This window comes from Augochlora pura, chromosome 3 (assembly GCF_028453695.1).
Source record: "Augochlora pura isolate Apur16 chromosome 3, APUR_v2.2.1, whole genome shotgun sequence".
Taxonomy (NCBI): domain Eukaryota; kingdom Metazoa; phylum Arthropoda; class Insecta; order Hymenoptera; family Halictidae; genus Augochlora; species Augochlora pura.
The window spans coordinates 3,639,543-3,666,808 of NC_135774.1; the positions used below are offsets into that span (position 1 = coordinate 3,639,543).

Genomic DNA, 27,266 nt, shown 5'->3' on the forward strand with positions numbered 1-27,266 from the left:
GCACGGAATGCGGGACATCGGGGAATCGTGCATGTTCTTTTTCGCTTTTAGAACCGAGTCGCGGATAAACAAGACGAATCTCGTAAGGAGACGGCCGCGGACGCCGCGTCTCGTTCGGTCGCAGTGGATGCTCGCACACGTAGATGCTTCAAAATAGATTCGGTGTATCGGCGTTTCGACGGTCGCATCGGTTCGGCTTGCCAGCAAAAAATCGCGCATACGAAACGACGTCGAGAGCGACGAGCGGTCTCGTCGAATATTTGGTCGCCGCCTGGTTTCACGTTCCTAAGGCGGGGAAAAGGAAGGCTGCGTCGGTCGTGTCCGAGGTTCGTTGATTTATAATATCGTTTGACCGATACCTGGGACGTTGCGGTGTGAACCGAACGTTTCACTCTCGGGAGAGAGGTTGCGCAACGGGAAACGGGAGAGAGAGAGAGTGAGAGAGAGGAGGACGGGGCCCGTCCGGGCCCTTTTGAAAATTCGGTTTTCGTGTTTGCGACGGCCGGGGAAAGCGGCCGGGGAACAAGTAACCGCGCGACCGAGGAAGAGCAAAATGAAAGCACGGTCACGGCAGGGGAGAACGGGCAGGAAGGCTCCTATCGTTCGAGATAATGCGGAACGATCCCTCGCCGAAAACCACGTAACCTTCGCAGCTTCGAAAATAGCCCGAGCTCTCGTCGTTAGAGCCCGCGGTCGATGAATTAGTAGGATTCGGTGGCGGACGTACCACACGGCCGCTGCCGACGTGCCGACCAGACGCGACTCATTTCTAAATAATTTCGTCGATGTTTTAACGTGGATAAATCGCAGGCGAGGCCCCCCCACGGTCAAACGAAGCCGCGGGGCTCGTGTCGCTCCGCTCCCGCACCTGTTTTCTTTCATGCCGATCAAAGTCCACGGATCGGCCGTGACGGCATCCCCGATCGCCCGTCGATACCGCCCAGATGCATTATTTCGAGCGGACGATCCATCGTTCCGTATCTTTGGTCTAAAACGCGTCGGATGCCCGGCGAAACGCGGGCCGCAGGCGCGAGGAGACGCGGGAGACGGGCACGATCGTACTTTAACGTTCTTCCCCCGTAGTGCTCGCGTATTTTCGCGCTCGTTGAAAGTTTACGACCTCGATAAACTTGCCGCGTTTCTAACCTAACCAAATGTTTCTCGGTCGATCCGCGAATTACTTTGTATCGAAAATGTGAGAAATCCTTCGGCGAACGGACGCCGTGCTGGTTATCGAATTTCAACCGGCGCCGACTTCTGCGATACCGGGGGATATAGGCGAGAATTTTCGGGGCGGCGCACGATTCTTTCCCCGTTGAAACAATAGCAGCTACGGAAGATAGCCACCGTTCACGGTGCAAAAGGGCTGCATCTTTTCCGTGGGAAATAGAGCGAGAGAGAGAGAAAGAGACAGATAGATAGATGGAGAGAGAGAGAGAGTAGAAACAGTTTCGTGGGAAATTTATAACGCGTACGTAAGACGCGGAGGAGCGCGTTTGTTTTTCAAGCGCGTCGAAGAAGCTCGAGGCGTTCGGTTCGACGGGTGGCACGTACGGTCGTTGGCGAGATGAAAAAAAAAAGGTATCGGCGATCGTCGTCGGATTTGACGCAGCGGAGAAGTATTACGCGACGGGGCTCGCCGGACGGAACACAAGGGGTGGTGGTGGAGAAGAAGAAGAAGAAGAAGAGTATCGTCGTGGAAGGCTGGCGGCGCGCAATCGGCCAGTCGCTGGAAAACGAAATCTCGTTTGTCGCGAGCAGCAGAGACGCGATACTCTCGTCGAGGTTGGCAGGCCTCGCGGGGGCGGCATGGGTCGAGGGTTCGCGCGTCGATGCGTATAGCAAAGTATACCGGCGTACAGCGGGCGTATAGCAGCGGCAGCATTCGTAGAAGGTTCGGTATAGGGAGCGCGGAGCGCGGTCGTAAGGGGTCGCGGGGGGGGAAGCGGGGGGGGGGGAGGAGGGGGAGGGGGAGGTTGGAGGACGAGGACGAGGACGAGAACGAGAACGAGAAGGGGGGCCGGGGATGGGAATGGGAGTGGGTGGTTGATGTGGTACGATGGTATGGGGTGGTTAGGTGGACGAGGATGGGGTGGTTGTCGACGATAGGGCGAAGAAAGAGGTGGAGGAGCGCAGAGAGAAGCCGAGGTCCGTCGGTATCGATCGGGCGTCTGCGGTAGATTGACACGTGTCATGGCCGCCTCTCGGTGTTCGAGCGGACGAGGTGGCGGGAGAAAGAGGGAAACGTGGCCGAGAGGAAGCTGCCGGAAAGGAGAAAGGAGAAAGGAGAAAGGAAGGAGAGAGAGTGAGAGAGAGAGAGAGAGAGAGAGAGAGAGGGAGAGAGAGGTTGTCGGCTCCTCGGTGGGAAGAAAGAGAGCGGGAAACGGAAGAAAGACAGGCGAGACGAGGAAGGTGGCGCGAGCCAGCTCGCCGGCTCGCCAGCTCGCCAGCTCGCCAGCGAGGCAGCGAGGCAAGCGGAGCAGTCGAGGGGATAGCGGCGTCGAAGGTGGAAGAGGAGAAGAGGCGAGGGTGGTTGGCGCGGGGAGGAGGCGAGGGAAAAGGACATTAAGGTGCGTAATAGCCAGCGGGGCGAGCGCGCACCGCCGCGGCATCGATTAGACAGAGGCTCCCTCGTCCCATTGCTAGGATGCAGCCCTCCCCTTCTCCTCTTCCTCGACCCACCGACATACTCACCCTCCGCGCTATATCCACCCGTTCACCACCCACAACCCATACTCTCGACCGAGAGGTCTCCACGACCACCCAACCACCCGCCTCCACCTACTCCGTCGAACTGGAGAGCCCCCGAGTACGTGCTCTACATACACACTCGTGCGCTTATGTCAGTTCCTGTCCTGCCGTTGCTTCTGCCTCTGCCTCTGCCTCTGCCTCTCTACCTCTGCCTCTCTGCCGCCGCTACTGCCGCTGCCGCTGCCGTTGCCTCTACTTCTAGCTACCGTTGTTACCACTACCGTTGTATGCCACCGCTGGGAAAGAGAGCGAGCCACGGAAACAAGGGGACTGACCGAGAGGGAGCGACGGCTTGCACACACGTCGCACCGAACCCGTTCAACGAGAGACGGAGACGGACAACGAAAAGGAGAAGATACGAAAGGACGAACCGAGAGGCCGAGCGCGAGGGATAATAAGGGGGAATGAGAGATGCGGATGTAAAGGGTGAGAAGGGAGGAAGCAGAGGGTACGCTAGAGGGTAGGCGAAGCCACCTAGCTATCCTGTAGCACCTATACACCTACACACACGCTACCGGGGACACCAACGTCTAACGTCGTTATAAACATTAACGGAGCGGCTCAATATTCCCCGGACCTTGCATCCCCTGCGTCTACCTCCGGTCCATCTCCCTTCTAGACCGTGCTCCTCCACCGCTTCGCACGGTACCTATCTCTCGGTCTCTCGGACGCTCGTGCCCGCGGTGGCCACCTCGCCTATTCTCGCCTACCACGTCTGCCTCCCCTGCCTTGTCCGATGCTTTCCGGGCCAGCCGAGTTCTCCGCACTCTCGTCGTATTTGTCGCATTCGTCGCATCGGCGCTCGCCGGACCAAGGGGACGCGATCTTAATTTTCACAGGAGAAAAGAAAGACGGAGCGCGATCGGCCGCGCGCGTTCGAACGAGACCGTGCCGTTTTAAAATTGTACCGGCTCGGGGTCTCGTTCGACCGCGTCGCGTCGATTCGGCAGGAGTGCGAGGCAAGGAGGGTGGCAGTCAGTCTATCGGTTGAATTTGTGCGCGCGCGAGGGTCAGAGCTCTGATTATCGTTAATTGCGGTTGATACGGAGGAACGAAGGGGACGCGAAACCCTCGACCATTCCGATCGGATTAGCGACACCGATCGGGGCTGTCGTTTCTGGATGAAAATGTTTCGTGTACCCGTACGGAGAGTACGCGGCGGGCACCGTTGATTCGCGTAGCCAGACCGGACCGGACCGGCGTCTACGGGTATCGTTTACGACGATTCGTCGAAAGGCGTCGATGGGAGAGCGTCGAATCGATTCGAATACTCGAGCGGAAACCCGATGGGTTTTTCGTCCTTTTCGTTTCAACCGTCGCGCGAACAACCCTGAAAATTGTACGCGCGCGCGCGTCCCGTTTCGGCCCGATTCGCTCGATTCGCCCGTTGCGTACGCGTTCTCTTGTTAATTTAGCCTCGCGCGGCATCGGAACAGAGGGAATTCGTCTAGTTCGTGCGTTCAACAAGTATCCGTCCATCCCTCCCCACCTTCGCCGGCACCGCTGCCTTCTCGTAACCGCGGCTAGATCGCAAAGTGACCTCGCGTCTCGCATCTCGTAAACTCCGTAACTCGTAACTACGGGACTCGCGACTCGAATACCCGTAACTCGCGCGGGCTGGTTATTCTTCGCGATCGGGAATCGAAGGGAAAAGCGGCGCGCGTCTCCTTGGTAGCAGGTGCGCTCCGGTTTTTCCGCGCCCGGGGAGAGGTAATAAGGGATTAGTCATCGGTGATCGTCGATCAACGTTAACGCGACCATCGGTTAGCCGGATGCTCTCGGCGCGATGCGTCACAGTTGGATATTATATTGACGTATCGACGTCTCGATTCTGTCCACGACCGCCGGCCAATTAACGGGCTTTCTTGTTTTTCCGACAAGCGCTCGTAAATCTCGACGGATCTCTGTCCACTCGATTTAGTTCCGTTCTTCTAGCTGGCCGATCGTTCCTGCCCATTGTCCCCCGTCCTTTTTTTTTCTCTCTCTCTCTTTTCGTCTACGCGTGTACTACGAGACGATACAATATAATTAATATCGTTATCGGAGCGCGTGCCACCCCCTACTTGGCAAATATTTAATTTACTACGACCGGTCCTACGCTTAATTGGCTCGCGTTTGTTCCGCCCGGTCTCCGCTTGTTTGCTCGCGCGCGCTCGACGAACGCTCTGGTCGCGCGACGCGCCGTTACTCGCTGATATTCGCCGATATTCGACGGACTCTCTCTCTACAGGAACGCCTCGCCGGACACGACGTTCGGTCCACGGCGAACGGAAAGCTCGTTCGCTCGAAAATTTCGCGCGAGCCTCTTTCGAACTCGCGGTCGTCTCTCTCTCTCTCTCTCTCTCTCTCTCTCTGTCTCTTTCCCGGGGCGTGGAGGGTGCCCCGGTTCGTCGAGAGTTTCGTGCCGCGTCTTCCGGATAATTTGGTAGTTCCGGCGTCTCTGGTCGCGAATGAAATTTTCGGGTCACGTCAAAAGTAAACGATCCGCCTGGATTCTCGCGTTAAGCGATCGGGTTGCAAGGAGCGTGTTTCGAGCCGGATGGAAATCTCATTTGGTAGTTTTCTCCGTTTAATAAGACGGGAGGGAGAGACAGTCGAAGAAGAGGAGAGAGAGATAGAGAGAGAGAGAGAGAGAGAGAGAGAGAGAGAGAGAAACTGGAGGTGGATGAGAAAGGGAAAGAGAAAGCGAAAAAGAAGGAGAAAGAGCTAGAGAGGAAGATAAAGAGAAAGGGGAGAGACAAGACAGGGTATATAGGGAGACGGAGCCACGAGGTCGCTGCCGGTTCGCAGACTTCGGAAAGGGGAAACGGAAAGGGCGCAACAAGGCCGGGGGTGGAGGTAGCGGAGGGTTAGGTGGCGGTCGGGAGGGCGACGGGCGGGAGGGGAACGGGGGAGGAGGAGGGGGGGGGAGGAGGGGGGGCGGCGGTGGGGGGGGGGAGGAGGGGGGGGGAGGAGGGGGGGCGGCGGTGGATGGTTGGAAGTAAGCAGGGGTGGGTAACGGGCTGGGGAGGATGGTGGAGGACTGTGGAGGAAGGTGGAGGACGGCGGAGGACGGTGGAGGGCAGCGGCGGAGGACGGAGGGCGGAGGGTGGCGGGTGGCGGCAGCCGACGGGGGGCGGCGGAGGGTCGGCCAGGACTGGGAGGCGAAGTGTCGTCGTCCGAATAACGGCCAAGCGGCATCGACCGATCTTCCTACCCCTAGTTCGTACGAAGCGTCAACTTGTTTCCCTTCTGTTCCGCGAATATCGGACCTTCAATTTGCCCGGCGCGGCTCGCCCGACGCGAGACGAGAGTCCGGAGACGCACAGCGGTCTCGACCGATCGGCGCGCGTCTCTCCGAACCGATTTCCCTTGATCTCGATCGGCCCCGCGGACGGGCACGCCGATCGTACGCTCGAAGCCGCGCGGCTCGGCCGGGGCAACTTTTTGCCAAAGTTTCCTCGGGGCGGCAGCTCGCCCGGGGAAAGTTTCGCGTCGACCCGATGCGAGGCGCGCGGAACGCGGAACAAGGCCAGACAAATTTCGACAGAGTCGTCGAAACGCGGAACGCCCCCGGACGTTTGCCTTCTTCCCGCGATATCTTCGGGTCGGCCGCGAACTGGCTACCCCGAGCAGCGAGCAATGCGTCACGTTACAGGTCGGCGCCGGGACGAGGCCGGCTGATCCATGGAGAGCTACGAGGACGACGACGACACGCACTTTTGCATCAAGTGTCACCTGACGGTGCACGGCCTCGAGAATTATGTCCGGCACCGGCAGTCCGGTTGTCGTCCACCGGACGACAAGAACGAGGCTGCACGAGTGTCGCCGACAACGCCGACCACCGTCTCCTACCCCGAGATACTGAACGCGGACGCGTTCTTCAGCTCGCTGGAGCTGCGAAGCAGCAGCAGCAAGTCGAACCCGCGCCGAGGATCGCCGTTGCTGGACGAGAGTCGAAAGTTCAAGAAAGATGAGAAACGAAAGAGGAGCCAGAAGACGCAGGCGGAGGCCGCGGACGAGTCCGCGGCGAAGGAGAAGCTCCACGGCATGTTGCCCGGCGTGTCGGAGCTCGACAATCCGACCGCGCACCTCTGCATCCCGTCGCTGGTCGGCTTTCCTCCCGATATCGTCTCGTCCGCGGCCGGCAAGCATACGGTGGTCGCGACCAATCGGGCCAAATTAAGCCAATCGATGGGCCACGTAGGCACCGGCATGGAGACCGCCGCGTTCCCGGCCAAGCACGAGCCCGAACACTCTTTGGAGAGCCTGATGACGTCTCACGAGGCTAATTGCAAGCAGACCGAGAGGAAGCGGCAGGAGGAGACGCAGAGGATCGAGCATGTTCATCAGACGTGGCTGGAGGACACGATACTCGCCGAGCTGGTTGCAAACAACGAGAACAACAAGGACCTGCCGAGGTACGAGTTCGAATACCAGCAGGACGAAGAGTCGGACGACGACACGATGGAGGATGATTTAGGGGAGGAGGACTCTTATTCGGAGTCCGAGGACGGCGACGGCGAGGGCGACGTCGACGGGGACGGTGACGGCGATGGGGATGCTGACGGTGACTGCGACGGCGACGGGGACGGGGACGGGGAGGATCGAGAACGTCCGCCGCATGGTCATACCGGCGGCAAATGGAAACCCGGATTGGACGGTCTTCCTCAAAATATGTCTCAACTTCACGACGACGACGTGGAGCCGGACGAGGAGCACCAGGAGCATCAGGAGCATCCTCCGCCGACTTACACCGGCGGAAAATGGCGGCCCACCGAGACCTCGCAGGTAGGTGTGTCGCGGCAGGTGCGCAGGGTAGTGGAGCCGGTTACTGTGACTTTCGTTTCTCGTCGGGCCTAATTAACTTTACTCGTTTACTTATTCATTTAATTATATGCAAGGCAATCTATTAGAGTAGATAATAGAAGGCATTAGTGCAGTGCTTGCAACAGATTTTTCTTTTAATTGTGACATCTATCAAGAAAAGAAATCGGAAAGAACAATTACGTAGTCGCTTGCTAGGGTACTAAGTCTTGTTATAGCATCCGAATGAAGAAGATTCAAATTGAATGGTAAAGGTACCAACATCCGAGTGGAACTATTAATTACTCTTGATCGAGCACAGAAGTTTGCAGAAGAAAGAAACTGACAAAAACTTATTAAAACATTAAAAAGTTCAGAAAGAAATATAATGTCAGCATCAACCCTCCTTGATGGGCTCCGCATCAAAGATTCCCGATGCAATATGTCGTATTCGATAGATACAAAGTTAATTATGCTCAAAGACAAACCAAAAGCACAGAAATTAGTCCCTTCGCGATACAAGACTCCACATAATTCACTTTATATTTATCGAATGAAACATGTTAAATCTTTTTAATCAAGAATGAACAAGATAAGAGAATACGTCAATTTAATAAGATTTAAAGTGAGTCAATTATGCCCGAAGACAAACCCAAAGACACAGGCAGGTCTATTAGTGAACCTACCGAATCCTCGTGCTACCTATTGGTCAGAACCGACCCGTCGATCCTTGTTTCCAGAGGGTCGAGGAGTACGAGGCGAAGAGCAACGCCGGTCAGCCGCCGCCGGGGCACACGCGAGGTAAATGGGTGCCGGGAGCGCGGACGGATTTCGAGTCGGGATATTGGTGCAGTCCTTGCGGCAGGAAGCTCGCCTCACGATTGGTCTACAACAGGCACCTTCTGTCCGATCTGCACGCCCGGAGGAGCATCCGTGAGATCGACGGTGTCTTCCCGCAGTCGCGTGCCGCCGGTCTGCACCCCGCCAAAAAGACCTCGACCCGCAACCAAGTAATTATCGGCTGCCCGTGAACGGCGTGTATCTCGCGCGTGTCGTTGGCCCCGTTGGTCGTTTCGCTAATCGATTCCCCCAATTATCCGATCGCGCCGACAGAGAGTCAAGGAACAGGCGGACACGAGGGCGGACACGAAGGCGGACGCGAGGGAAGTCAAGAAGTGCGCGAGGAAGAGGGAAAAGGAGATCCTGAGCTGCGAGATGTGCCACGCTCGGGTGAGGAGGGCGCAAATGGGCAAGCATTTGCTCTCTCATTATCACTGCCGCGTCGCGGGCGTAAATCCTCGCGGGCCACGAGCCCGCCGCTTTTTACTGGAAAATATGGCGAATGTGGTTCGGCAGTGTCCCTTCCAGTGCTCCTCCTGCAGGTTTTATTGCAACACGGAGGAAACGTTTCTGCTCCATTGGCGATCCGAGCTTCACTCGAACACGCTCAACCAGGTATCGTTCCGTTCGGCGGAGCCGGCTTCCGTTCGCGGTGAACACGCGGGCCGCAACGTACGTATATCGACTGTTTCAGATCGGCGGCAACTACAAGTGCAGCTGCTGCGACTTCTGGTGCGCGGAGAACGGGGCGATGGACCGGCATCTGACGAGCACGAGTCACCGCGAGGTCGTGTCCGTGATGAACGGATCGGTGCCGGTGGTGATCGGCCGTCAACGAGCGTTGACCTGTCCCGGTTGCGATCGCCGGTTCCGATATAATTTGCAGCTGCGACTGCACGCGAACGAGACCGGTCACGAGGAGAGTTTCACCGCGACCGACGACTATCAGCAGCGGATCAGATGCGATCTGTGCCCGCAAATCGTTCGGTCCCTGGTCGCTCTTCAGCGTCACCAGTTGACTCGTCACGACGCCCGTGCCGAGGCTCGAGCCGACGTTCGAGCCAGCGACACGGGAGCGAGCGACACGAAAGAGGAACGCGACGCGGCCAAAGACGACTCGGCCATCCAACGTCTTGCCACCCCTTATTACTGCTCGTTCTGTTCGATGAATTTCGCGACCGCTCAGGAGGCGGTTCTCCATCGGCGCACGTCGAGCCACAAGGAGACCGTCAAGGCGCGGAAGCACGGTCAAGATTCGGCGACGAGCACGGCCCGGGAGTGTTCCCGTTGCGGCGCGAGACAGGCCAATTTGTCCGAGCACAAGGAGCATCTACTGCGCGATCATCCCGAGACTTGTCACAGGTAAGCCGTGGCGAACGGCTGTCGCGAGCGCTCGATCAAGGGAGCTCTCGCGAGCCGGAGAGAGTTGCAGGCGTCGACTCCCATGTTACCACGTTTTTGCGCAGATGTCCCAAATGCGGCAGGCTTTTTGCCCTCTCGCAAGACGTGACGAGACACACGAGGGAGAACAACTGTCGGGACGATAACAAATTAAACGCGGCGAGAACGGCAGCCGTCAAAGACGAATGGAAATGCGACAGCTGTAGTTTCTCAACGGATTCGCGGGCGGAATTCATCTTTCACGAGGCTCTCCACGCCGGGATCGTTCGAAAGGATAACGACGGGGAGGATCCCGGCCAGGGGAAGCGCCTGCCGAAATACCGTTGCCCCGTCTGCAAGAAAGCGTTCGCCAAGGTGTCGTTGCGGAACCACATCAGAAGCCACACGGGAGAGCGTCCGTTCCTCTGCGAAAAGTGTTTGGCGTCGTTTGCGAGGCGATCGGACCTGAACGCTCATCGGCGAGAGTGCGCGGGCCCGTCGTCGCCGTCGAGTTCCACGTCGCGGCGACCGAACGAGCCGGCCAGGAAACGCGGCTTCGCCTGTTCCGAGTGCAACGACGCTTTCTACACGAAGTGAGTACCGAGCATGCCGCGGCGTGTTTCGCCGTTCCTCTATTCCCGGTGCATACGTCGTTCGCGGCCCGGAGAAATCGTCTCCGCTGCCCCGATGGAAATAATCGGCCGATTAATAGATTGAAACGGCGCGTAAAAGTAATTGCCCGGGCACGCTCCTCGTGCACGGAATCCGGCGGACCGGGGTCCCGTTGACGTATAGGGGGACATCGCGTCGTGACGACAATGGGACCCCGCCGTAGAAAACTCCGCGGCGTTATCTCCGGTAACGGAGAGGATCGTATTTATCATGCGATTTCCCGTTAGCTACAATTACGTCGCATCGATCGGAGCGGCATCGAAGGAACCCGTGACCGCGTCGCGCGTCATCTTCCGTTAGAAAACGCGGATATCTTTCCGTGTCTTCCACCGAAGCTCTCGCGGACCCGTTTATCTTTCCTCGAGTTGCCAGCTACGAGAGAGAGAGAGAGAGAGCGCGCGTTAACGGCGGCGCGTGCCATAAATATTCCTAACCGGTAACCCGGCAGTTGCGCGACGCGAACCTCGGAGTCGCCGATAGAAATACCAGAGAGATCCGCCTTCGCCGTTCGACGTTTCGCCCGGCGTTATCGACGCGGACGCGTGCGATCCCCCGGTCTTTGCAGGAAAGACGCGGCGTTTCCAGGATAAAAACCGTAGGACAATAAAAGCCGGCGTCGCGGCCAGAAACCACGAAACGTTCGCGCGGTCGTAGTAAAAGTGTCCTCGCTGCATAACTATAAAATAAAAGACCGTATCCGTGGTCCGGCCGTGGTGGGGAGGAAACCAAAAAGAGAAGAGACGGAGACGGTCGGTAGGTACCGAGTATCGCGCGAGAGAAAAGCGCACGCATAGAACGGTGAAATCCGAAGGGAAGAAACAAGGTAGAGCAAGAAAGAGAGAGAGGGAGAGAGAGAGAGAGAGAGAGGCGCGGCGTGGGCGACAGAGGGACGAGGGTAGACGGAGAAGCTAGGAGGAAGCGACTTCGCTCTTTGCCACCGGCTCGTATTAACATCTCATAGCGGCCCGTAAGCCCCACGGGTCATTCTAGTATTTAACGGGCCTGCATTATGGTCCCTGCAAGTGCACCTTCCACGAGTCTCTAATACCAACGTATGTAAATAGAATCCTGCCGGCCGGCGCTAATGCTTCGATATACTACTGAAATTACTGGCGCGGCCAGGCCGGGCAGGCCGGTCGTTGGTAGGTTTCGGGAAAAGAATCTCGCCGATACACCGATTCGATGGGAGCCGATTCGACTCGATACGATTCGATTCCGCGCGGCACGAAGACGGGCTCACGGGCTCTCGTGTTCCCGTGGGGGAGGCGAACTAACCGAGGCGATGCATAGTTTAGGCCGTGCGGCACGAAGGATTTCAGGAGCCGCTTGCGAGGAGACGGGCGAAACGGTGAAACGGCGAAACGGCGAAACGGCGTCGCCGACCGCTGAAACGTTGAACGGATGCTCGAAACGAGCCACGGAAATACGTATTCCGTGGCTCTCCGATGCGGAGCGGGAACGCGCTCGAGCAGAGGGAGCGTACGTGGGTGCCCGCAACTAGGCGCCACAGCACGCCGTTTCTCTCGCGTGTCGACCCAAGTATTAAACCATTGGTTGGGTGTAGAGCGATCGCTATAAAGCAAATGTTAACACCTATACCCGCGCCCGGCCCGCCTCGTCCCGCGCGGCTCGATTTTCTCGTCCTTTTTCGCCCTGTTCGCTCTCTCGGCCCCCCCCCCCCCCCCCTCGGACACCGCCGACCCCCTTCGCGCTGCTCGCTCAGGCCATTCCACGGCGTTCCCGACACTCGTGCTGCCCGTCTCGTACACGCATTACACTCTGTAATGCTACCTATTCCACGTCCGACTACCGGACTCTCCTCGAGGCCGGATGACCGGCTACGAAACGGCGAGGGTTTTCGCTTAATGTCGCGATCCTCGACCGTTCCGAAGGATTAGGCTCCTACCGTCGCCGGCTACGCCGCCGCTCCTCGCGATCCCTTTCGCGCGGAACCACGGATGATAACCTTTCGATGCAAAAACCGGCGGGAATTTCCGACGATCGCGTTTTCCCAGAGATTAATCGGGAGTCGGCATCGCCGTGCCTTCGTTTCCCCCGCGTCCGTCCTCTCTCTCTCTCTCTCTCTCGCTCTCTTCTACTTGTCTCTTCCTCTCTTTCTATCTCCGAGTTTCGAGCGACGTCGACGCCGTTCGGAGGATTTCGCGGCGGCTCATATACCTGGAACTCTGCGTCATCTTTCGACCGCAGGCAGTTAAAACTTCCGGTGGGCAAAGCTCGATTAGGACTTTCTCCGGCTCAATTTTCGTCGGAAACGGCGGACCGGACCGGGAGAGAGCGAGGCCGGGGCCGCGCCAGTTGTCGGCGATGTCGCATCCCAGGAACTTGGCCCCGTTTCCGCGAGCTGACGAACACGTTACGGAACGAAACGTTTTACAAACTTTTCCACTTTTACGGAAACCGGCCACCTATCCGCACCGATTAACCCGAGAGCCGGGCCACGGCGGCGACGACGACGACGACGACGCGGTGGTCGCGCGCGGCGTTTTTCACATTTTTCCGCTTCTTCTCGCTTCTCCTCCGCCTCTCCTCCTGCTTCCTATTCCGCGCTGCCGAATTCTCGTCGGAGAGAAAACGGGCGAGAGGACGAGGCAGGCGTAAACGGAGGGAGGGGGAGGCAACGAACGAGAATAAACGACCGCGGAATGGTAGGGAACGCGTGCAGGAGTCGTCGAAAAAGAAGAAACCGACGGACACGGAGAGAAAAGAAAACAGGCGGGGGGACGGGGAGGTGAACGGAAGGGCGGAAGGATGGAAGGAGAGAAAAGAGAGGTAATTACGAGAAGACGGGCAGCTCCCGCGTATTCGATCGCCTAACCAATTCTCAGAATAAGCGCGGGCAATTCTCGATGTATGCGCATATTCAAGATAGTATGTTACATACGCGAGCTACTGACCGTACGTTTCGTTCGTTTCACCCCTCCGCCCTTCGCCTCTTGTTCCCCGTCCTCGGATCGGCCGGAGCGGAGCGGGCCGCGCGGGCCGGAGCGGGTCGAGAGCGGGTCCCTCGCAGCGTTCTACTCACCGGCAACCCTCTCGTTCCTGCCCGGCGACGTGTACGCGAGTTCCCCAGAGGTATTTACATATATGGACCGCGGCGTGGCGCGCGCCTATCTTTTATCTTCCATAGCAGTAATGGCGCGTCCGCCTCCTTCGTGGCTGGTCAGGTAAACGGCGCAAAGATAGGCATACCGGGCGAGATTGGCGTAACTTTGCCACCCGTTGACGTTCGGTCGATCCCGCGCCGCGCTTCTTCCTCTGTTGGGCGGCGAAGGCGCCGCGAACCCGAGCTCTTTTCCGGCACCATCTCTCTCTCTCTCTCTCTCTGCCAGTGCCGGAAAAATCGGAACGAGCGGCGGCGATCGGCCGTTTGATCGAGCGTCGACTTGCGAGACGCGGACCGCGGCGTACGCGGGGCCCCTGTAAGACCCGTGTGCTGCCCGTGTTCTCCGTGACTCGACACCGGAGCTTCGGAGCTACCGGATTCGAGATAACGAAGCGCGCGACGCGAGCAACGCCGTACGCGGCGCGACGTCGCGCAATTAATTCGACCGCGAGGCGTGTTCGGATCGAAACGGTGCATAAATCTTCGATCACCGTAAATTTCGAGAGGCCCCGGAGGACCGGAGCGCGCGCGCTCGCGTCGCCGCTCGTCGCGTCTCCCGGCCACCATTGTCTCCGCGGGCCGCGTGTATCGTTTTCTCTCACCTCCGTCGCCGCGGCTAATGAGGCACGGTGTCGTCTTTACGGATCACCCCGCGAGCACCCTTAAACATCGGGAGCCCGTGGTCCGTAGCCCGCAGCGGCCGGCAGCCGGAACCCGTGGGCTCGCCTTCCTCCGAGGGCCGATCGGCCAGCGGGGAATCCCGCGGGGGATTGTTTGCGCTACCGAGAGCAAAACGGCGGCGGTCGGATCGGGCCGGACCGCATCGGACCGGGCCGGCCGTTCGGCCAGCTCGGCCGCTACGCGCCGAGGGGAAACGAGGAGGAGGAAAGATTTCTGCATGCCCCCCGAGGAACAATGCGACGCTGTTGCACCGCATTCGTCGCATCGAAATGTATTAGTGAGGTGTCTCCGTTGTGCGCGCATTGTGTCGCGGGAGCAGCCGTGTGGTCGAACCTATATACGTACGTACGTACGTACGAGCGACCGTGGGTTTTCTTCGTACGGTGTGGTGGCAATGGTGGTTGGTAGCGATGGTACGTGGACGCGGTGTGGTATGGTTTTGGTATGGTGGCACGCGGTAAGCACGGCCCCGTATGCAGACAGTTTAGCGGTGACCGCCCCGCGAGTCCAGTTGTCGCGTGAAATATTGCGATTCATAAAATAAAACAGGCCTGCGGTCGAGGACGCGTAGATATAGCCTCATGCCTCCTGCTCCTGCCTCCGGCCGCTAACCCAGACCTAGCCCGCCCCTCTCTCCCTTTCCCACCCTCTCTCTCTCTCTCTCTCTTCATCCTTTTCTTTCCTCTTCTCTCTTTCCTCTCCATCCCTTCGCCTGCTCTTTTCGAAACCCGGTGTCCTCCGAAGCCTCGAAGCCCCGAAGCTTCGAAGCCTCCAAGCCCCCGAGAGTGTACCGGCGTCCGCTGCCCGCCTCCGCCGCTTCTTTTCCGTCCTGTTTTGTCCGTCCGGCTGGCCGAGCCAGCCGCGTCGCGTCATCGACGCTTTATCCTGGGTCCGCGCGACTATCCGTGGCTCCGTATCCATGGCTCTCCGTTCCGTGGCCGACGAGCTTCTTGCCGGTTGAAACGTCGCCAAACCGCAACCATCGCAGCGTCCGCGCGGTCCCGCGACACGACCCCGGGTGTAATTTTTCGGGGCCGCCGCCATTTTACCGTGCTGCGGCTCGCGGCGTGTCCTGGAATCCGCCCCTCGACACCGCCGCGGAAGAAGAAGAAGAGGAAGAAAGTGGATCCCGTTGAGACGGGTCGAGATCCGCTCGGCCCGTCTCGCGTCGTTTTTCGTTCGATTGAAACGTTGCTCCGTTTCGGCGAGCGATCCTGGCGGAGGAACGGCGAGGGAGGGAGGGCAACGTCCGGCGAAACGAACACGGCCCCGCATTCGAAATTCGGCTCGCAGCCGTACGCGGGAGAGCATATCCCGCGAGCGAAGAACTCGCGATCTTCCCCTAACGAATGATCGTCTCCGGTGAACGAGAAGGCAGAAACGTCGACGTACGTTACGGTTAAGACGCTCCTCCGTTCTGGAGATTCCTCCTTTTCCGCCGACGAAATTAGCGGAGGACATGTTTATTGTAAATGAATCCTACTCCGAGAGCGGCTCGTGGAAGACTGGTACATGTTCCAGGGGTGGCGAATCGGGGAGACGAAGACGGAGGCAAAGAGAGAGAAGGACGGGGTGAGGGTAGTTTGGAGGGCGCGCGCGCTCGCTGCTCCGATTTATGCGCCCGTTACCGAGCCCTCTGGCGCAATTAAGCTCGCGTTATAATATTGTTGTTTATTCTGAGCCTCGGCTGCGAAGCGTTAACCGCCCCTCCGCTCCCCGCGCTCGCTGGCTTTACCGGCAACAACCAACCCTGCGATCCCCTAATCTCCCTGACGCGGCAGCTAGAATCTCTCGCTCTCTCCCGTTTTGCCGTCCTCTCATTCCCCCCTCCCCCACCGCCTTCTCCTTCTCGCCGGCTCGCTTCTCGACGGTTCTCCTCGTCGCTTCTCTTTCCGCCGGATGCGGATCTCTCCTTCGGTCTTTCCGACTTACGGCATCACCGCCAAACACAAGACTAACAAACCACTCCCCAGAGATCGGCAGAAACGAAAGGAGGGTGATAGAAAATGGTCATTCTTGGCACCGACTCGAAATGAAACATTCTTGCAGGACCGTTTACGGTTTCGTCCAGGCAACGAAACATATGTCGTTGGGTTTTTTTCTCTGCTAAGAAGCGACGGGAATGTTGTTAAATAATCGTCGGAGAAATTTTTAAACCCCCATCGAAAAATTGTCATCGAATAATTACGGAAGAATATGGAAGGAACAGAATATTTTTCTCAGTAAACATTCTCTTGTTTCACCGGAATCACGTGGAACGCGTTACGGATTCTTCGATAGCCCAAGCCATTTCCTTATTGTCAAAAGTCGACTGGATTGCTTTCGTAATTCCTACGCTACCGTCGAGGACATTTTTGTTCCATGAACGTCGCTGCGAACGGTTTCATATCATTGCCAAAAAACGATCATTTCTTACCACCCTCCTATCGATTCGTTTGTCCCCCGCAGAATTCCGCGTTCGATTGGAATCCGCCCATAAACGTGAACTTATTTTTGACGCGGGGGCCCACGTCCGAGGGAATGAAGCCGGTTATTCGGGGCAGAGCGCCGGCTGACGTTTACCCGTCCGATCGTTTGTCCCGATTCGCGTCTCGGTTCGCGCTAAATCCCGAACGATGCCCGCCGATCCGTGCCACGCTACGACCGGTTTCTCTTGCCCCGAAAAAGATTTATCGCCGAAAGGGGTCGAAAAGATCGGGAGCGGTGGCGCCGATCGTTCGAGACGGGCCAGCGCATCACCGTGCGTTTCCACCGTTCGCCCCGTCGTCTCTTTCGTCAGCGAACCGATCTATAATTAAGGCGTGCGATTCCCGTTCTTTCTGGAATCGAGAAGTCCCCGGTCGTTTGAAATAACGCGTGAATCATTGGTTAAACCGGTTCCCGGACCTCCGTCTCCTCCGGTCAGCTTGACGAAAGCGGCGGGCCGGCGCGAGGTATGATTTCGTACGGGTGACTCGTCCCGCTTACGGGAAATTTCGATCGCCGCGTCAGACGACCCATCGGTGGTGGTATATGCATTGAGAAACATCGGCGGCGGACGACGAGAGGATATCTTACACGAGTAGATGGAATCCATCTGGCGGAGGGAGAGGGGAGATCTCGATGATGCCACGAGGAATCGAAGGAGCGGATCTCCGCGATCGAGATCGGGTTCCGAGGAAGATGGATCGAAAAGCGGGAGGTGGCCGGGGACCGTGAGGCACCGCCGGGGCCACGCGGGGAACGGAGGGGGGGGAGAGCGCTCGGTGGTAGAGAGAACAGCCGGCTAAAGAGCGAGAGACGAACGAAAGACCGAGTGCAAGTTGCACCGGCGCGGGGAAGGACGTAACGACGTACGAACGTAGGAACGTACGAACGTAAGGACGGACGAACGGACGAACGGACGAAGGTGGGATTGAGTTATGACAGCGTTTGCTCCAGGGGGCCGGCTCTGAACCCGACGAAGCGGATATTCTTCTTATTCTTTATTTCTTCGTCTGCGGCCCCGCCGTAGGAACCGTCGGCCATGCATCACCTTCGGTTCACTTTGGTCCAGCCTCCTCTTCGGCATCGTTCCACGGCCACACCACCATCACGGCCCATCACGATCCCACCTTAGCCATCGTCCGCTGGAAACGTTGATTCCACCCACCGCGGCAGCCTCTGCCGCCTCTGCCGCCTCGGCCCTCGAGCCTTCGCCTCTCTTCTCCTTCTTCCTCTTCTTCTTCTTCTTCTTCTTCTGTTTCGCTCTCCTCGGGCTTCTCGAGACGCGTTCGCGTGTTTACCTTTTATCGCAACGCTCGATTCAAACGCGACGTCGAGCACCGCGATCGTATCCCCGATGCCCCGGTTCAAAGGCAAGCAAAGGGACGGAAGACGCGGCTAATTCGGCCGAAATCGTCTCGGACGAGGCGAAGAGAAGTTCGGAAAATTTACGGAACGGTGGAGGAATAGTAGTCCGGTGACCGGCGCGTCGGCGGGACGGGAACGGGTCCGTTCGCTCACGAGGATACGCCGGTTGACAAGAGTCTCGAAGAAAGAGCACGGCAAAGTCGCTTGTAAATCATTCGCGGTAATAAAGATCCACTTGTCGTGGCCCGATATTTATGAATCGCCCTCGGTCGCTCCGCGCCGGAGGAGAATCGGCTTTCAGCTTTCTCTCTGTCTTTCTTTCTCCCTTTCCCGTGGCTAGTCGGAATGAACGATCGTCCGATTTCGAGATAATCGAAGAGGTCAGGGGCGGAGGGGACTAGGGCGCGGAGAAGGACTTAGCGCGGCAGGAAAGACGTTGGCGAGGAAGGCGAGAGAAACACCGGGAGAGAGGACGGGAGAAGACGAGAGAAGAGAGACGAGAAAGCGGCGGAGGAAAGAGGGAGGGGGGAACGGAGCAAGAGAAGACGAACGAGCGGCAAGAGAAAGAGCAGGAGAACGCGGAGGAGGAGACGGAGAAGGTGGAGAAGGTGGCGGCGGAGAGATGCGGCGGACGAAGGTGGTGGTGGAAAAGGAGAGGCAGACGAAGAAGAAGTCCGAGTCGACGTTCGTTGTAGAGGCCGCAGACCGACGGACCGGCGAGCGAAGGACCGCGAGGCCATAAATACCTCACCGCGTTCAGCCAATTAAAACAAATCATTTTAATGCGCAACCTTTTTAATTAATGCCCGTGCTCGCTCGCTCTCATCCGCTTCCCTCCTCTCGGATAGTACACGATCGCTTCACCAACGGGCTCCGCCATTCCCATCCCAGAACGATCGAGGCTATATTAACCCGTGCGTCGCTATATCCTGGCTGACTTTACCTTCGGACGGGTACTCTCTCGTCGATCTATGTACGGCCGGTACTGCCCCCGCTCGGTTCGCCCGGTTCGCCCGTTTCGCTCGGTTCGCCGGCTACGCTCTTTCGTTCCCTCGGCTGCGATTCGATTTGATTCGGCCCCGCTCGGCGCCGCTCGGCTCGGCTCAACGTCAAACACCGGTCCGCCACCGTTAACTCTTTCGTTTTAATTATACGCATTTTCGCTGGAAGATTGCCGGGGACCGGGCGCGCTATCTACGCGTCGATCAGCCATCATCGCCGAGATTTATATCCGTCGATCGGCGGGAACCGAGGTTACCGTGGCCGCTATCGAACGGCCCGCGCGAACCAGCCGCACGGGCTCTAACAACCATCATCGGGCAACGCCGCGGCGCAACTTTCTTCTCCTTTCTTTACCCCCGGTTTTCATCCACCGTTCTTACGGGTTTTTCACCCGTCGAATCCGGAGTATCCCGTCGCGACGAATCCCCGCCGCCGTTATCGACGACTGTAACGACGCGATCGTACCGTCGCGGATTAGACTTTTAAATGACCTCGAGTCCCCTGGCCGGCACATATTTCACGAGATGACGGTGGACGTCGCGCTAAATCATCCGGAGTGACCGCATCCGCTTGCCCAATCGGCCCGAGACTCTCTTCTTAACGGCCTCTTGTCACGCCTGCGACATTCCACCGAAACACACCGCCGTAGAAACCCGTAGGAGACGCGAGTTCCTCGCTCTTCACCCCCTTTCGCTTCCTTTCGTCAACGTCTCGCTGCCGCTCGACGCGCTTTTGTCGCCGCAACCATATTAATATTGTTCTAGCGGAATTCCAATCCCTCCCCGCCTCCCCCCCACCCGGAACGGGCCGACAACGTCGGATTTCTCCGTGCAATAATTCACCGGCCCTCGGTCCGCGGCCCGGGCCGTATCTCGTCGTCCAGTTGTCGGCGGCGTCGACTCCGCCGCCGAACCGACGCGACACGACCGTTCATCCGATAAATTTTTAGGCAAATCAAAGCGCTCGATACCGAAACGACGCGATCGGGGCTCTCGTCGGTGTTTCGCGTTTTCGCGACCGGAGAACGCGCATTCCCCCGGCGCCCGTCGCGCGCGTCTCCGCATTCCGTGCCCGATCCGCGAGCGTTGCCTCGCCCGGCCGCGACGTCTGCCGCGTGAGAAACTGCAATTGAATATAATACGTCCTATTAATATCCTTTTTTATCGGGACGCGAATCCGCCGGAAAACCGTTGTCGCTGAATGCCTCGGACGTCATAATTCAGAGCAATTACGGGGTACGCGTTCGCCGTGCTCGAGCCTCGGGATCACGGTTACATCGCCGGTTAGCGTTCATCGAACGAACGTTCAACGCGGATACGCCTCTCTTTCGTTGCATTCCGGGAATGCCGGTAATCTCTCCGGTCCGTTCCTCCTCCTCCTCCTCCTCCTCTCTCTCTCCCTCCCTCCCTCCGTCCGTCCGTCCGTCCGTCCGTCCCTCTTTCCTTTCCTTTCCTCCCGCCTTTCCCGAGAGCACGACGAAACGCAACGAGGAAATATTCGTTTGCGGAAGTTGCCGATGCCGCGTATACATAACGTAGACGTCGCTACGTATTCGCGTTCGAGAGACCGGGTAACTTGTCCGGCCGGATTAATGGTCCACCGAGCAAGGAGTCGGCTCTTCGACCTGGGTCCAGCTCGAATGTCCTATCGCCGACGCGTAGTTCTTCCGAAAAATTCGTTCGAGCGAGTTTCGATCGCGAGCATTGCGAGAAAGGCAGACTCGATTATTCAGTCATTTTTTTAATAATAATGAACGGGCTATCGACACTCAAACAGATAATTCAATAGAAATTTGATGGAAGTGCATTGAAGTTTTGTTCGCTTCTTGTTAAATAATAACCTGTAATTTCAATTTAAAAATCGTCAATGTGTTGGACAGAAAAATTCACGCTGCGGGTGAATCCATGTAAAAGCATTTTATTTATCGAGTCAGCGTCAACGTATCCTGACCTGTAGAATTGAGGTCTGAATTGAAACCTATAGAAGTGTTAACTTTTTTCAGAAAGCATAGACCGCTAATAATTCTCCTACTCCGAAGGGGTAAGTTTCCGATCGCGCTCGTGATTCCAGTGTAGTAGTCGCAGTCTAGCCTGGACATCGGCGGGGCGACTCGAGAACGTTGTTGTTGCTGAGACTACCTGGACGCAGGTGTACAGGGTACGAGAAGGGTACGTCCGAAGCTCGTGCGAGGGCGTGTATATCCTGACATTGTAAAAGTTGCCGTTACACTTGCGTAGCCAATTGGGTAGGCCGGGACTCCCTCTAGGACGGCCCAGACCCCGTAGCCTCTTCTGCTCTCGATCTTCCTCCTCTCCGTTCTCTCTTGTTCTCTTTCCCTTCTGTTCCCTTCCTGTCCGTTCCACTCCATTCCTCGCCATTCCTCGCCCATTCCTTGCCATTCCTTCCCGTGCCATTCCATTCCGTTCGGTTCCGTCCGCTCGGCTCGCTTCTCCCCCGTGCGCCCCCTCGCGCCCGTCCTCTTTTTCTCGGATCGGTCCGTCCTTCGTTCTCCCACGATTCGTTCTCCGTCCGATCGGTTGCGGAGTTCGCGGAGTTTGCCTGGTATCGTCGAGCTGCCATCTCGAAAAATCCGTAGCGTGTCCTTCGGTCTGCTACCGCGGTAGGTTTCCCGCACGGTGACCACGCTCGCCGAGGCAAAGATCTCGTGAACAGGGGCCCGGGAGATACGCGAGCGAAGATCGTGGCTACCACGTTCGGAAATTTGCTGCCGATTTCGATAACATCGACGAGCTTTCGTTTGGTTTTATAGGAGTCCCGGGAGCGTTGCCGGTGTATTACCGGGCTCTCTCCGCGTCCTTGCCCGGCCTATCCGGCAAACCGGGGGCCTCCTCTCTCGTTGCACGCGTCATCTTCTTTCCAGGGGGATTCCGTAGCACGCGCGCGAGCGGCTATCGCGCGGGGCCGCGAGTCACCGCGGCCCCGCGATCGAGAAAGAAGAACGAGGCTCGGGTACGGCCGTCGAGAACAAGTACAAGGGCCGACGAGAAGCCGGCCGACGTGCCGGGAGTGAGAGTTCACTAACCGTATAGATCGTCACCTCTTGACAGAAACTATTTAAAGTGCGGCTCTTCTGCGCTCCTCTGCGCTCGTGTGCTGCTCGCCGGCATGCAGGCAGGTTGATATAGCATGCAACAGCTGCGATCGGATCGTGCGGCCTGCGAACGCCGCGGCACGGCCGATGGTCGCGCGCCCGCCTCGGACCATCGCGTTGTCCGGTACGCGCCGAAAATTACTCGGAGCGCTGCAGCGAGCCCGCGAGAGAGGCTGCGGCCGGAGAGATTTTCGGGGCCAGGCTCGATGTGAAAAACGTGTTGTTTGCTTGCGGCTTACAGGCACGCTCTGCGTCAACACATGCTGCGCCACGCTGGGAAAAAGTACAAGTGCGGACTTCCGGGCTGTCCGACGGTCCTCCGCACGGCGTCCGAACTGCGATCGCACCGGAACTTGGTGCACGAGACCAGCCCGTCCGACAGGCGATACCGATGCCAGGACTGCTCTTACGCGGCGAAGACGGAGTCGCAGTTACGCAGGTACGTGTCGTCGCTTGCCGATGAAAAGACCTAATGGGGGAACTTGGAGGGATCTGCCCCTCCGCTACTCGATATGTCAGCTAATAAGTTTTACACTATACGAGACAAGAATATCTAGCAATAAGTTCTAGTAATAAGGTAGCAGTTGTAACCAAGTAATTAAAACCAAGGTTCCCTCTTTGAACCACCATCCAAATCCGAGTCACCCTTTCGCCGCCAATCTAGACGCGGAATCGACGGTTCCAGGAGCCCGCGATTTCAGCGATCGCGCGGAAAGACGCGAGATTCTGACCGCGGGCTCGCCTCCTATCGATAGGTACCAGTGACATTAATTCTAATCGAGATCCCCGGCGGGTACGGCGCGATCCTCTACCATTAATCGTGGCCGTGGCTCGCGTATGTACGATGCATGACCGATGTCTTCGAGGAAGTAGAAAATTAATTGCGTTGGCCGCGGTAGTCGGTGCGCGTACCCGATTGCTCGAACCTGGACGGTCAAAGGATCTCGAGTATTATCGATATAATTTGTTTCGTTCGAGCTATAAATCGTTGACCGTAATTAATGGAAAAGTACTCGCGCGCTCTTGCTCTTGCTCTCATACTTTTGCCGTTGCTCTTGCCGTTGCACCAGCTCGCTGCGGAACGCGTGTGTTTGTACGCGGCCCCCGTACCAACTCGAACGACGGTGCCCCCTTAATCGAGGAATCCAGCGCGCGGTGATTGCGCGCGGCATTTCTTATCCGCCGGTCGATTGATTCTTAATTATCTCTCGGGACAGCCACTGGAACGCTAATACCGGAAAATATGCAACGATCGTTTGTCGCGCGCTACGCACGAATCCGCGGGGTTCGATTTAAATTCTACCTTATTAAGGGCATTGTACCGTGGAAGGTTGCTAATAAATTTCATCTCGTTCGATTTGCCGTTTCGTTTTGTTTCCTCTTTTTCGCGTCGTGTGTAACCAAACGGGAGAGCAGAGAGATGGCGGGACGGAGAGAGAAAGAGAGGGAGAGAGAGAGAGAGAGAGAGAGAGAGTCGGCGGGGGAGGTGGATCGGTCGAAAGCGGAAAAGAGGAAAAAGGAGAGAGGGTGGGGGCGCGAGTGGGGGTGGTTGAGAGAGAGAAAGAGAGATGGAGAGAGAGAGAGAGAGAGAGAGAGAGAGAGAAAGAGCGAGCACCGAAAGCGGAAGTTGCGTGCAGCAGCCGGCCAAGTGCGGGCAACCCGTTATGATCGTCCGCATGGCGATGGTCGACGCGATATTTCATCGCGAATTGAGTACTTACTACGTGAGTCGAACTCAACGCAGCCACAGAGTGTCACGAGTTCTCTTTCTCTCCCATCTCTCGTCCGTGTACACGGTCCTCTATCTCTCTCGCTCTCTCACTCTCTCCTCCTCTTTCTCTCTGTTCTCGCTACCCTCGACCGCCCCCCCCCCCCCCCCCCACCCATCCTGTCACCCTGTCTCTCTTTCTCCTTTTCTCCGGCGTCGCCCCCCCTCCTTCTCTTTCGTTCGGCCTTTCGTTCTCTTTTTCATCGTTCCCGGCAGTGTCGCCGGGGTGTCCCTCTTCCTCCCGCCCGTGAATCCTCGCTCCGTCTCTTTCGTTTACACTCTGTGCGGCGGAGTAAATCACGCAGGATTTTAATTAAACGTGTCACGCATTTCGAACCTGATATACACGTAGCCGTAGCCGTGGCCAATGGCTCCCTCGTAATATCGCGCACGCATATCGCATCGTTCATAATCACCGGTGTCGCTTGCGACGATGAACTTGCCGGAGCCGAGAGCCGGACCGTGCCGGGTCCCGCGTCTTCTCCCAGCCGGCAAGATGTGCCTACAATTTACAGGCGATCCCTTTCCTCGCCCTTCCTTTTCCGCGTCCACGTTGCTTCCCTTTAATCTCGCTGAACAACGGCCGAGAAAAAAAGAACACCGGGGGAGGGAAAACGTGGAAAAAGGACTAAACGAAAAAAATGTAATTTGTTGGTTACAGACATCGCAGTCGCCACGAGGAACCCGCGGACGCAATGAAATCGGAGTCGGTGCGCGCCTGTCCTTACCCGGGGTGCGGTTTTAAAACGAAACTCGCCTCTCATTTGCAGCGGCACGTGCGCCTGCATACGGGAACCAAGCCGTACAAATGTCGGCATTGCGCTTACGCGAGTAACAACTTGGTAAGTTGGTATTTGATTCCGCGGCCGAAAAGATGTCCGTCGCAGCGGCGGCGAGACGAGGTCGGAGCGGACCCGTTGCCCGGAAATTCGGCGAACGGCGTGACGAGTCTCGCCCGGTGCATCGAAATTACGGGGAAACGGGAATGCGGCGGGAGGCGGAACGCATCGATTTGATCGATGCGCGCGGCGTGTATCGAGCCGAGGAATCGGCTCGCGAAACGGCGCGGCCGCGCGGCGTCTCGTTTCTTGTTTAGCGCGGTCGCCGCGGAGGTTGACTCGCAGTTCAATTTTTGTTCCTGCGGTGACTTCGTGGCGTAAATTAAGCAAAGTACACCTTAACGTTTGGACCATGCCGCCGCCTCTGCCGCCACCGAGGCGCGATAAGATAACGAGTTAATTGTGCTCACTGGATGCCCACACACGCACGGGCCAGTCATACCGAGCGGCCGGTATGCTAATGCCCTTTGAAGCTTTAGTTAGGATGCGACTCGCATACGAGGGCTCCGTGTCTCTTTGATAGCGACATAAACTCATTCCAGTGGCTCTCAGCCTGGGATAACTTGAGCCTAGGTAATCTCGCGGTACGGGGAATTGCGAATGTTGCGTCTTGCATCGGTAATGATACAGCGGTAGGCACTTCCGAACCGGTGCCGGGACCGCGTTTCAAGCCGCGAAAAACTCTGATCGGCCTGCTCCGTGATCTCCGATCTCTTCCATAGCGCTCGCGCGCGCGCGCGCGCGCTTCTCCTGATACCATCCGGAAATTGATCGGAGCGGAGATTCGGATCGCGCCACCCCGCAGATTAAAGCGACTCGGCGCGCCTGCTGAAGGGAAAACTGCGGGCACGCCGCGATTAGGACGGGACGGGGCATAAGATACGCGAAATGCGGAACGCGGACCGATAGATATCGCTCCGGTTCCGGCGGTGAGTATCGAGATCGGCGATGCCCGTTTACCCGGTGAGACTTTAATAAGGAAGAAACGCGCGAGCAGCGTACGAGCCGATTTAACGACGAAATTCCCACCCACGTAGCGAGTGGCTTGCCTTGCGTCAACAAGATTACACGCGCCACCTTTCTTCCTTCCTTCCTTCCTTCCTTCCCGGCTGCCACAGCCTGCCTGTCTTCCTTCCTTCCTTCCTTCTTTGCCTCCCTCCCAACCCCCCCCCCCACCCTCCCCTGTTACTCCGTCTCCCTTCGTGGCAGCATCCACGTTATGATTTAGCTCGGATGGTTACACGGTTCTTTCCTTTCTCTTTCCAGTCTTTCTGTACCAGTCCGCCACGATCCTCCGCTTCTCTACGTTTTCCTTTCCACTTCCCGGCGATGGTCCCTCCCCTCCCGCCCGGTATCTGTGTTCCTCTTGGCGTGGCAGCGCGCTCGGAAAACTTACGGTTCGGTTGCTCAGCGCCGGGGCGAGATGGCGGCGTCGGGCGGTAATTCTCGAAGGCGGCGCTAGTTACTTTCGGATCTGCTTCGCGCTTCCACGCATCTTACCCCGGCTGTTGCCGCTTTTTATCTCCCTCTTCAATTTTCTTCCAGGCTGGATGAGCCTCGTAAAGTATTCGCGAGGAGGGGACGCGATAACGAGCGAAAATCGTTTCCCCGCCTATCGACCCGACGCGGGACGATCCGTTCCGCGCGATACATTGCCGCGGTCGAAGATCCATCGGGATCGATCACCCGCGAATCGGATCGTTTCGATCGCGGCCGCGAGGGCGACCCGCGTTTCTGTGACTGCGAGGAAGACCGCGGCGCGTTACGATCACGGAAAATATCGGTCAACGTATCGATCGACACTGTATCACGGTGAATTTACGTAAAAATTTATAATCGAGTGAATCGAAATTTAAAACGAGATCGAGCTTATATTTAAAGCAGGATCTTGTACTTGGTATTGGTCTAGTTAGATTAAACGTGGAGTGCATTGCTGACGAAGTAGTAATGTCATTATGGTGTACGTAGAAAAAGATAAGAACAGCGTTCGCTCGGTCCGAGCGGTTATAGATTTAATTAAACGCCAGACCAAAATGATCGTTTCCTTATTTTGTAATTCTTGGAATTTCGAAATTTTTATCTGAAATGAAGATCGGCACGTAAATTTCGTTGTATATTGATTTGAGGGTTAAAAGTTTTTAACGCAAGTGGTCTGGTAATTTTCTTCCGATTAAATATCGCGGTAGTTTTCTTAAACGCTCTTATCCGACAATTTGAAGCATCGGCGATCAGAACTTGAAACGACGATGTCTCGGAAGTGGAAACACGTGACATCCGACGCTCTTCCTAGCACGCCACAGATTTATTCGTGGCGAGGCGAAGGAATGGAAGCCCGCGCGGGCCCATTCGGTACTCGTTCGATGTAATCTTGATCTGAGTTAAAGATCCCCCGACAGTTTGCGCTTGTAATTTTACAAGTAGCCCGAACGTCGCGACGAGGCGGCGCGGCGCGGTGCGGTGCGATGTGATGCGGCGAGGCCG

The 27,266-nt window shown here is 57.3% G+C and overlaps 1 protein-coding gene across 1 annotated transcript in view; it reads left to right on the forward strand.

The window, feature by feature from the left end:
• LOC144478823 (uncharacterized) overlaps window positions 1–27,266 on the forward strand; it is a 33,005-nt gene that overhangs the window by 3,666 nt on the left and 2,073 nt on the right. Inside the window, exons 2-8 of the mRNA XM_078197102.1 lie at window positions 6,389–7,521; window positions 8,277–8,546; window positions 8,650–8,991; window positions 9,071–9,738; window positions 9,843–10,349; window positions 22,420–22,617; window positions 24,608–24,788. Of these exons, the coding sequence (XP_078053228.1) occupies window positions 6,418–7,521; window positions 8,277–8,546; window positions 8,650–8,991; window positions 9,071–9,738; window positions 9,843–10,349; window positions 22,420–22,617; window positions 24,608–24,788 (3,270 nt within the window). The 5' untranslated portion in view covers window positions 6,389–6,417. The remainder of the gene's footprint in view (window positions 1–6,388; window positions 7,522–8,276; window positions 8,547–8,649; window positions 8,992–9,070; window positions 9,739–9,842; window positions 10,350–22,419; window positions 22,618–24,607; window positions 24,789–27,266) is intronic.